Source organism: Octodon degus, unplaced genomic scaffold (genome assembly GCF_000260255.1).
Source record: "Octodon degus isolate 3935 unplaced genomic scaffold, OctDeg1.0 scaffold00003, whole genome shotgun sequence".
In the NCBI taxonomy this organism is placed as follows: domain Eukaryota; kingdom Metazoa; phylum Chordata; class Mammalia; order Rodentia; family Octodontidae; genus Octodon; species Octodon degus.
In genome coordinates, this window is record NW_004524579.1 from 9,005,592 (window position 1) to 9,018,336 (window position 12,745).

General features: G+C 33.9%; 1 protein-coding gene across 1 annotated transcript in view; it reads right to left on the reverse strand.

Moving 5' to 3' along the window:
* Positions 1-12,745, reverse strand: part of Ccdc178 (coiled-coil domain containing 178) — a 477,797-nt gene that overhangs the window by 129,355 nt on the left and 335,697 nt on the right. The window contains exon 18 of the mRNA XM_023715742.1: positions 10,273-10,422. Coding sequence (XP_023571510.1) covers positions 10,273-10,422 — 150 coding nt within the window. The remainder of the gene's footprint in view (positions 1-10,272; positions 10,423-12,745) is intronic.

Sequence of the window (12,745 nt, forward strand, 5' to 3'; positions counted from 1 at the left end):
GAGAGAGAGAGAGAGAGAGAGAGAGAGAGAGAGAGATTCCTTCCTTTTTTTCTCCTTTCCTCCATCCTGAGATCTTGGTAGCTTGCTAAATTGCCCAGGCTAAGCTCAAACTTGGAATCCTCCTGCTTCAGCCTACAGTGTGCTAAGATTATAGGGACTCGCCACCACACCTGATTTATCTGAAGTATTTTTTATAGTGATGAAAAACTGACTAACACATTCCTTAATAGAGGAATCATGTTTATACAGCTCTTCATAATACAGATAATTAGAGCACATTTCCTTTTATGTAAAATGCCCTTCCTGGTAATTGAAGACAGATTTTGCTGAGTAAAAATTCAAGAAACGGTGGGGTTCATTATGTCAGTGCACACAAAAGTACAAATCATCATCAGCAAGTTGTGAGGATCATCAGCAAGTTGTGAGGATAATCTGTGCACAAATGTTCTTAAATTTGCACACACATAAACACGAATACCAGGATGTAGCTCAAAATGAAATTGCTCTCATAGTTAGAGAAAAAGGAGCCTAAATAGCTTAATCATCACATTATTTATAAGTTTATTGTTAATAACAATGTTATTAATTGAGCTAACTTATTGTCTTTGTTACTATTAGTTAACATAAAGTAATAGTTTTGCAATGTATTTGGATTTTGTAAAATCTTTTATAACATAAGATAAACAATTCATACCTATAGAGATTTCATTGACAAGGTATAGGTTATTTCACAATAGCACACAAATAATGAAATTGATACCAGTTTGGGGTGTTACTCTGTCATTCTCCTCCTCCCATCTTTCCCCTACATACTACCCACTCTGTGAGGTATGTTGCATAATCTTATTTAATGACAACAAATATGTCAAACACATGCAGCACTTACTAAATGCCAAGTATGTTTTGAGATGTACCATATATATTAAATCACTTGCCAAGAGATCTGTTTGAAGTAGGTTCTGCCATGATTCTTATACAGACAAGGAACCATAGCCCAAGAGATACTTGAATTGGTAGAAATCACAGCTACTAAGCAACAGGATTCAAAGCCAGGCAGTGTGGCTTTGTTCTATACCATAACTGGATCTCTGTTACAACTTGGACGTACAACTTGGACACATTTTGATAATATTTCCTAGAAGAAAAGGGTAGGGAAATACTAAGATTCTTATGGTAGAATGTTAATTTTTTCTTTGTAGTATTTCACAATACAGCATCACCATTAGCGAATGGGCAAACTTTAGTTCTTCCTCCAAAAGGAAGGTGCTGTATTCTCACTGGAAACCATTACGCTAACTTGACAGGTGAAAGAATGATTCTGTAGTTTTAATTTCCATTTGTTGATCCTTACAGAATCTTTCTTCCCTTTCATTTATCAACTGTTTTGTATTTCTTTTAAGATCAATAAAAATAAGATATACCAGGGCATGATTTAGTAGGAAACTTGACATGTAAGATAAATGATTTAAAACAATTTAAAGTAACATTTTGTGCGGTTACTGTAGTAAATCTATGTTGTCATTGACATTAAAACTATTTTTCATATTTTGAATTTATAGGTGTCTTCACTTTCAGGCCAGCAAATCGTAGCTTATTTTAAGGAACTTTTCCTTTTCATTACATGATAAATACCTATATCAAGACCAGATAAACTTTCAAGTCTGTTTTATGTTTATGTCAACTCTATAATGCATGCGCATGTGTTGGCCTGGCAAGAGGTAGGATTTATTTGTACTTTTCAAAGATAGAGAGTAGATTGCACAATTTTGCTTAAAATACTCTGTCTGCATTTATTTGCATTCCACATTGTAACTAATAAATTTTTCTGGACATAAAGTCTTCTTTCAGTCTTTTATTGTGATAGCCCTTAACATTCTGTAACTTTTATAATATGCTGCAGTTCATTGTATTTTTTTTTTCAGAACCAGGGATTGAAGTCAGGCCCTGGCGCTTGCCAGGCAAGTGCTTATTCTACTGAGCCATCTCCCCAGCCCTTATTGCAGCTTATTGTAGATTTAGTACTTATTCAGGGCTATTGAGGGCAAATGTGCCCGTATTATTTTCTTCACAATTTTCTTGTTTGTTTCCATTTTTCATTATAGAATTAGTTTCTGCAGGTGTCTATCGATTGTTCTTTTTCTGCAATGCTGTAATTATGATAGCATTGGATCTCTGTTGAGAATACAACTTGGACAAATTGTGATAACATTTCCTAGAAGATAAGGGTAGGAAAGTATTAAGATACTTATTATAGAATGTTAATTTTTCTATATTTTAATAATGTATTTTTTATTTTTTTGAAAATACTACAAGTCAACATATTAAAATATTGAATATTTTAACATGGTTTTTATTTTATCTCAATTTATAAGTTTACAGATTTATTAATGAAGAGTCTGAGGACAAAATTCATATTACATTATTTCTAGAAAGTGTTTAGTTGTTGTAGGTATTGTGAATGGGACTTCTAAAAAACATTTCTTGTAATTGTTGCTGGTAGTCTTACATATGGATCACCTACCCCACCCCAGCTTGTAAGTCATGGCAAACGCTATTCCACCCGGGTCATATACGTGTGGACCTAAACATTTATTCTATGACCCTTTGTCCGGTTTTCACAGCCATGAGGGGTTTGCCATGGCTCAATTCATGACAGCACCTGTGGCTTTTCTAACTGATCATCACAAGGTCACTATTAATATGCATTTCTGTTCTCTCTGCCTATAATCCATTCCATATTCTCAGGGCAAATAAAACTTTTATTAACTATTACAAGTGCAAAGCATTGTCATAATAGCATGACCAATCAAAGATTTGATCTAAGAACAATAGAACATATATTTATTTAAAAGACAATGATATTAACCATATCTTCTATTTTCAAAATATATAGTTATGCACACATTGTCCTAGGTGCTTTATGCTTAAAATGTATAATTAAGCATCATGGGCTTGTTGAGAAATTAGGATTCCATAGAAAACCTAATGAGAGGTATAGTATATGATATATGCTTAATGATTGTTAAATTTATTAACTACTTTTATAATACTTCAATATGGAAGGTACTACAGCCTCTTCCTTCAGAAGCTCAGAGGGATAAAATAAGTTATCCATAGGTACTTCAGCCCACTTTAATTATGAATTATCCTCTAAAGGAAGAATAAATAAAGAATACATGTGACATATGAATATGCATTTTACATTAATAATTATTTAAATAAATGATTAGAATGTACCTCTATAAATGTGGAGGAAAATGACACAAGAATAGTTATAACTCATGTATTCTGCATGTCTAAGTGGAAATATTCCTATTATAGGAAATGTATATAGTGAACCTTTTGTTTTATTGTAATTTTTAAAAATGTTTTTAAAAAATTCTTTTATTGATTGATTGACTGATTGACTGACTGATTTGGTAGAGAATCTCACTACGGAGCTCAGAGTGGTCCTCCTGTCTCAGCCTCCTCAGTGCTGGGATTACAGTTTTGGTGGCTGGCCTGGCATGGTGCCAGCATGGTATGTGGTACCGGGGATTGAACTTGGGTCCATGCGCTTGCCAGGCAGGCACCTAGACTGCTCAGCTATCTCCGTGGCCTTAAAATGTTTTTTGAGTGATAAAAACAATATTATTCTGTAGGTATTTTGTAACATTTTTTCAAAAGATTGCTATTTGAACAATACATGAATCCAAAACAATATAATCTATTTATTGGATAATACTATACGTTTTCTAGTGCTTTATTGTAATGCAAAGAATATTTATTTCTTTTTATTAAAGTTACATATGTATCTCACGAATTCAAAATTTGTGACAGGAAGTTTTTTCACATTCTATCTGAATAACATTTTCTAAGACTTGATATAATAAATACTAAATCAATCAGTTTTAAAAAGGCTTCCTAAAAATAAAAGATTCTAGGAACTATAGTAGACTCAAAGTTAACAAAGTTCATAGATTTCTTCAAGTGAGATTTCGCAGAATTTTTGATGTGGAAATGCAGTTTAAATCTTTAAGAAGAGGATATATTATATGGTACTTCGTATCATTATATAAACATACATATGCATAGACACATATACCGCAGTAACCTGAGCTCTCCCTGACACTTTGAACTGGAGAGTTTTGGTTATATGTAGGCAGACAAGGAACGAGGTCTTCTGCACATTTTGGGGCATAAGCACCCTTGGTGTCTGCTTACTAGTTGCCGAGAGCAACCAAAATTGCCTTTATTAGTAGTGCTAGACCTCTGACATCTCCTGGGAGACAAAATGGCCTTCTATGGATAGCCATAAAATACATAAAAATATATGTATGAAAAATGTATATGAATATTTTACCATGAATGTATTTGATATACTTGGGATCCATCTTCACCACCTTCTATAAATCACTTTTAAGGTATTGCTAACATCAAAATGTTGCTAATTTCTCTGTATTTCCCCAAGAAGAACATGCTTTCAAAGTAGCATGAAAGATCCATAAATCTGCAATTCACAACAGCCTGGCACTGCACCAAGGAATTAATTTGATTAAAGCTATGCTTACTTCCTGAAATTATGAGACTAAAATAAACTAAGTTTTCAGTGTTTCCTCCATAAAGTCTGGACGGTGGACCAGAGCATCCCTGCTCTAAAATAATAGACTGCCAAGCCTTCTGCTCCTGTCTCACAAATCACAAAAGCTCTGTAGAGTTCTTGAGAGTTCCACATAGAAAAGGGACAATGTGACTTTAATATAAGCTTCTTAAGGCATGAAGTTTGTTAACTACTTCAGAATAAAAGTGACTGTGATTGTGTATGGTATGTGTGTGTTCTAAGAAACACAGGCCAAAGTAACGTATGGATATGTGTGCACTTTAAGAACTAGGGACAGAGACAGGAACAAGATCTTCAAGTACCAATGTTGGACAAAACTATTGAAATTTTTTATGATTTTTCTAGGAAAAGAATGAATTTTTGTGTGTACTGAACAAGCACACAAAAATCACTACCCGAAGCACAACTTTAGTGCATGCCAGGTAAGGAGCAACAGGAAATACTTCTAAAAATGAGAAATAAAACAGCTTTCACATTTCTCTAGGAAAATAATTTTGTTTATGGCTAGAGTTGATTTTGACTCCTTAGCAAGTCAGTCAAAATATAAGAGGAAACTGTCTGAAAATTAATGAAAGAGGGAGGAGAAAACTAAGGCAATCTATACATGATAAAATTTTTTGAAAATTTAAAGTGCAAATTTCACCCTCAAGATTGTTGATTAAATTAGCAAAAATTACTGTTCTTCCCTGGTTGGGGGCTAGTGTGGAGAGCTCAGATTTTATGCCATAGTCTAGCAAAGACTTTCATGGACTTGACATCACAGTTCTCAGTGTGGAGGCAGAGATGAGGCAGCCCATTCCTGTACCCTCTACTGTATTTCAGTAATATGGATAGTTGATAATTTATTCTGAATAACTCAATGACTGAATAGTGTTTGAGCTTCGTGAAGCTCAGAAGTGTCCTTGGAGACCTCCAGCGGATTCTACTGCAGACCAACACTAGGACTCCTGTCCCTGTGGGATTCCTTCACAGACCTACTTCATTTAAAGATGGCGTCCTCATCTAAACATATCCGTGGCTGTCACTCATTAGTTCTCAGCTATTGGTTCACTCAAGCCTCCAAGCACTGTAGCAAATGCTGGTCTGCAGTTTATTGGAGAACATATTTGAATGGAACTAAAGCAATAAGACAACTGTGTCAGATTGGCTTTTCTTGTCCTTAACTGTATATGTGGTAAGTCACTGAGGCATTCTGTCCCTTCCAAGAATTTTCACCTGTAAAGTTACTTTTTAAAGAGGAGCACAGAGCTTCTAAGGATATTCCTAGTTCATAAGTTTTAAAATTTAGAGTTGTAAAACCTATAAATAATCCCTGTGGAAATTAGAGCTCAGCTCATTAAAGAGGTAGTGCTTTCTCCTGAAAATTTATGGAAACAGTGGCTGAAGTGAATAAGGCTACCAAAATAACTATTTGAAGAATCTTTTTCAGTTGGACTTGAAATACTTCTTGAGTAATTTGTGTTTTTACACTCTTTAAAAATTTAATATTTAAAGATATTACCTATTACTAAATTGGTAATATTATGACTATGTAATAGGCTGGATGTAAGAAAAATTTGATTTTCAATTGCTTCACTGTGAATCTCCTTCTACTTGGATGACATCTATGAGATATTCAACCTCACTTCTGTATCTTATATTGGGATCATGATAAAGAAAATTTTGCAGGATTATTGAGGAACATTTAAAACATAACTTACAAATTTCATAGTACTAATACATGGTCCACATATGTATTTGTTGTTTGTTGATTCTATAATAACTTTTATTCCCTTAGTTTAAGAGCACAGGGATTTAGTGTCGTTAAGAACTAAGCATTACAAATGGTTTGTGAAAGAGTTTTGAAACATTTTTAATCCAGTTTTGGAAACGACCTAGTTTTCAACCAACAGACCACATCACCACTTGCATGCTGGCTCACTTTACTTTTCTTTGTGCACTGAAGAACTTCAGGTGGTATTTGAAAGAAATACATTGTGATTGCTTAAAAATATTCATAGACATTATTAAAAGAAAATATCAAAATAAATTTTAAATCTTTTAATGACAATAAAAGCAATGTCTATATTTGCATAGACATAAACCTGCTTTTCAAATTTTTTCTACATTCATTTCTAGTATCATTTTTAGCTTTGACTTCTGAGATATTTTAGCATGTATTATATTCTATTGTTACCCATGAACAGGGTAAATGCAAATTTGGCATAATTGTGTTTGCCTCTTTCTGATTTGTCAAGGTGAAAAGTACCAGCTATTGTGAATCTTAAGAAGTATAAAAAGATGTCAAGAAACATTTGACCTCAGAAGAAATCACAGCTCCACTTTTCACTCCATCTCCTGTCCTTTCCCACCCTCCCCCTCTCCATCTCTTCCTTTGACAAGAAATGTAAATATTATGGAGGTGAGGGTGTGCCAAAACAGCCAGATAGACAGATGCAAAACAAAAGAGGGGCATCAAAGGATGGGTGGAAGGGAGGGCGGGAAGAGAACCAGGATGGCAGGGCGCTCTGACATATCACGTGCTTGTGCCAACTTCCCCAAAGGGATGTCAACATTCTGTACCACATACATCTGTTAATAGATTGAAGTGAAAAGGAAGAAAAAAATTATAAAAAAGAAATCTCAAGAAAGATAACATTATTATCTCCAAAAATAATATTCTACCATTATAACATTTGAATCTTTTATATTTAAAATTGTTATAATGAAGGAAACATTAGTTTTAATTTGTTTTCATTTTCCACCAAACTTTCTTTGATATTCTTGGCCTAAAACTACAAAGTATAATGATGCATAGTCTGCATAAAAACAGTAATAGCCCATAAGAAGTACAATAACTAAAAAATAGTTATTCATCATGCAAAAATTTGAGGTTCAAAAATAATGAACTTAGTCTAAAGCAGAAATAAGATAGAAAATTCAACTCAACAGCTTCTGACATTGCCAGTCATGCGGATAACCCACTACTATTATGAACAACTGGTCTAGATTGGATTACTTTGCTGAATTCACACACCTATAATATTTGAATGGTAAGGGAATACCCATCTCTGACAAAAGTAAACAAAAGCCAGGGATATAAATGGAAGACCATTTTGTAGTGAAAAAAGTATATAGCTGTATATACAAAATAGGATAGATATACAGTTACTTTCTCTTCGTTCAATGAGAAGAAAGATTTGTACTAATAGTGTTTAGACAAGATATCATATTTGCGTCTTGTACTATGAGTAACTACTATGAAGACCATAATATGCAATGTTAATTATTGTAACTGTCCTACTAACCTGTTTTGAAACTCTCTCATTGCTATTTCTTTCTGAAAAAAATCATTAAAAAAAAGAAAGAAAACTCAGAGTGAGTTCCGTTTTATGAGACGGGATTTCAGCTGGTGAACAAGAGATTGAACGGCGCCTGTATACCCAGAACTAAAGAGGTCAGAGGACGAAAGCCTACACATAGGGAAAATGCTGCAATATCCAGGAAGTGGACTAAAATATGAAAGGGTTTTCTCGCTTTTGATGGCCAAATTCCTTCCTGTAAGCAGTGCATTAGACGCTAATGACATACGATTTCTCACTGACAGATTTAACAGCATCAATAAGGCCTCTCTGTCCATTGCAGCAAATTGATCCTACACGACACTGACAAGGGCAGCCTGCACTTAATGACCTCCAGCGCTGAAGGATGGAAATGAAAAATGATTGGAAGTACAAATAAATCTTGGAAAGTTTCCCTGAAACAGGTGTGCTAAATGTGATTCGTTTGAGGGCTCACAAACATAAACCCCGTTTCTCAGCATTCTCCGCTGTAGGTCTGCTTGTACCTGGGCCTCTCCCCCTTACACTTGGCCAGTAATCGTTCTGCTGTAATTCAGGAAATAGATCAAGATGATTTTGCTCTTTGGAAATCTGATTCCATTAATTCCTTCTAAAACTAGAGGCTTTTTTCCCCTAAAGATTCGTGATTTTCCACTACCTATGCAATTATCTAATGTATTAGATGTTTGCCCCAAATGACTCCATAAGCTGCAACACATGTCAATACTGTTTTTTAAATTTCCCCTTGATACAAAAGGAAATTCTCTATGACAACTGATTATTTTCTTTTCCTTAATCGTCCGCACGTAGAACAAGTTTAAGTCAGTAATCATGTCAAATGCATAAAGTGAATGGAAAAATGATTCATAGGTATGAAACACACTTTATTTCAATCCTATGTAACAAAGATACTAAGATTTGAGCAGATGGTTGTATGTTTGGATTTTTCCCAAACACACGTATTCCTAGATCTACTTTCATCTTAAATTATTTCAGTAAAAAGTAATAAAAGAAAAAAATGCATTTTCTTTCCCAGTTTACATACTATGTTAGGGAGCATTAACTCCCATCTAAGAAGATGGGTGAAGAACAAGAATTGATAAGCAGCATAGCAGTGAATGTAGTAAGTACTTATATTTACATAGTCTCCCTTTACTTCCAAAATAACTTCAAATAGAAGCCTTTTTTTTTTCTTGACTAATTACCCTGTGAGGCGAATATTAGTTTATAGATAAAGACCTGCGTTTAGAAAGGACAAATAACTTCCCAGTACAACTTACGCTCTTTTTTGATAGAGCTTACGCTCAGTCTCCTGCCTTCTGCCTTTGCCATATTCCAAAGGTATAAAAAGTGAATACAGAAGTGGGATCTGAACTGTAATTTGTATGTACACGGTATAGCAGTATAGAAAATAGTAACAGGCAAAAACTCCACTAGCAGTATGCTGGGTGTTGTGACTAGACAAGTAGTTAAAAAATAATCATGCCTCAAATCTTTTTTTATTTCAAACTTTGAGGACAAAGCTGTGAATGAAAATGTTATCTGGCCATTACTTGTCTGAAGGTAACTGAATGGCTGAGCCTTAACCCTTTATAAACGCAGCCTTTTCTTTATCACTCATGCTTTATTATGTGTTTTGCTTTTCTGCTTTTTTCATCACAAATGATTTTACAAAATACATTTGAATTCCAAGAGACCTCCAGTAACCGAAAAGAGTCATCTATTATTGCAAGTTTCTAATTAACATTCACCTTAAGAAAACTACCCTCTCAAATAAGAAACTAACCTCTCAACATAAGTTCAAGGTCCTGGGTTTGATCTCAGGTTTGTTTGTTTTTTTTAAAGGAACACATATATTAAAAGGAAAATGTTAGAAGTTCATTGTGGGATGTTATCTACATTTAGAGTTGAAAAATCTTAAGTCCAGAAACTAACAAATTGGAATTGTTTAGTCATGGAAATTAAAAGCAAATTAATATAAAATGGTGCATTTGAAACAAAAATTTTCATCTCTCAAATTCTTTTAAAAATTAAATTTCAGAAATTTGGGCTTTTCTTTTTTTCTTTTTTTGTAGAACTGGGGATTGAACTCAGGCCCTTGTGCTTGCCAGGAAAGCACTTATTCCACTGAGCCATCTCCCTGGCCCTGGTATAGCACTTTCTCAGTTTAGGTGAAGCACAGGGCTTGATCTTTAGCTGTGAAAAAAGTTGATAGAAATACAACAAAGACAGAAAACATGGAATTATTTGTTGCATAAGGGCCTTTATCACAGAAAGGAGTCCCAGACTACTTGTTATAGCATACAAGTAAAACAAATCTCTACTTTAAAAGAGAATCAGAAAAATCAATACCTGTTTCTTATCACTAACTGCAGCATTGAGTGATAGCTGTTTACCATATTCTCTGAAGAAATTATCTTTTTCTGTTAAGAACATCATCTGCATCTTTTGATACTCTTGAGCTAAACGTAGATTTTCTTCCAGTGAGTTGGCTTGTAATTCCTAGAGAACAAATAAATAATTATATATGTATATATAATTTTAAATTATCTGAAAGTGTTCTAATATATTATATAAATAAATACATAAATCAACCAGAAAATCTTTCCTCAAGCATCAGCCTCCTACTTGGATTTCATAATTTCTTTCTTGATGCAGGTTTCTTTCTTTTCCATAGACATATGTGATTTGTCTTACTGCCCTTTGCCACAGATCTTCCTCTTCCCCTTTCCTGAACCCCCTCTTTGGTGCCTTCTGAGGAGTGGGTCTGGAGCCTTCATGCAGCCTTCCATGGTCCTCTGTTGGCGATTTCCCACACTCCTTTCCTTTCTCCTACCCCTACGTGCAAACAGTTGGCAAACAGTGTGGTGCTTAGTCTTTTGTCCCTAAGAGGTTCAGAGTGTTGGTATTCACAGAACACATCCCATAAAGGAGGAAATAATGGAAGATAGACTAGAGAATTTAACATTTAAAATCACCCAAAGCCGTTATTTGGTATTCATATAGTTTTGCTCTATTAAATCTCAAATCTGCTTCTGTGAGCAGTCGAGAATTTAGTGACAAACTCCTCTGTGACTAAACAAATATACATCAAATCTAATGCAAACCTGCAGAAAATAATTTTATATCCTTATCCATGGGTAAACTTGAGGCTGCTGGTAATTTTGAGTTAGGTACATAAATTCAGTTTGATGATTCCTTTTATAACTTTTGCAGAGAAACTTTCTCTGGTCACTTCAAAGCTATTGAAGGAATTGATCAAAGGTCCTAAATGTTTTCAAACCTGTTAATTTTGCTAACTTTAATACCCAACCTGTTAATCCTCAATAGAAGATGCTCACGTTCCTCTTGTGGGTGTCTTCTGTACTTACAATTTTTTATTGATGACAATGGTACAGTAGAGAAAAGTTTTTTAAAATCTATAAATGCAGAATAATCATAGTGAAGAATTATGACTAAGCTGCTAGATGCAAAAATAACCATTTTGAAGCAATGAAAACTGCCATCACAATAAATGTTTAGCATGTTGTCTAAAAATTTACATGGGATGAGAATATTCCTAGAGCCAATGTGATTCTGCAGAAAAATTCTTGTATAAATGATCCTCCTGTACTTACACACTTGAAGATGCATTTAGGTCAGCAAACATATTTCTCAAAAAAGCCTGGTATCTATATTGATCCCTAATGATTAATACTGTGTCACAGATGTTCCTCAAAAAGCCAAACTGAGGGACTGAAAGCCATTTTATACGCTGTTGTGCTAGTTCTGGCACATAATTTAAAACTTTAGGAACATATCTGATAAGCTCGCCAAAATCACATCAAGTTATCTTTTATAGGGAAGACAAAGTTCTAGGAGTATTTTCTTTTGGAAGAGCTACCTTTTCAAAATGATGATGATGCCTTTTGCTATCTGAACTCTGATAGTAAGATGTACTTCTCAAGTTCCTCGTTGGAATCACTGGTAAATGTTCTGATAAATCCACTTTGAGGATTTTTGTTAGTCTGATTTTACAAAAGCACAAGTCATATCCTGTTTTTCACTTACATTTCTTTCAAGTCCTAAATGGCTACTACAAGCATTCAATTTGAGAAAAGTGCTACAAAAATTGTGAGGTTTTCATTAAGTCTATTTAATGGAACTTATTGGTGGAAATATTTAATTTATGCTTTGTTCAGTATGCAATATGTAGTTCTATTTCCAAGTACATGCATTTTAATTTCTGGATGACACTAATCATTACCAGTTTAGGTCCTCTTACAGGAGTAGAAATTAAGAAATCGAATTGTGTAGATATGCCAGCAAATCCTCAAAACATTGTCATAGTATTTTATATTATCATTCCCTAGTAATGAAGGTATAGATAATCTACCAATGCACTACTTATTCCTGAAAGTCAGTGACCTTATGATGTGCAATGAAGTTTAAATTTTAAAAATTTAATAATAGTATTCTGCTGACAGTGAGAGATATTTTTCATATCTTACCATGGTTCCACCTCACAACTCTGACTCATTTAATTTCAACCAATAGTATAATAATATGCAAATTAAACAAAGGAGGAATGATCATTATTGGTGGAAATATATCTGGGGGAAATAATACTACCACTGTTGAAAGTTAAATAGCTCATAAAATTATAGCAGTAGAAGTGTATTTAAAATGGGCACAAAAGTGGAAGTTAGAGATATAACTTAGGGGTAATAATAAACTAATTAGAGAATTAAGATGATTTCAAGATTTTAAATTTAAATATAGTTGAATCTAGTAAAATCTTTCAAGCTAAAGTCTTACATAAATGTAAACTTGAAAAATGTGCTTT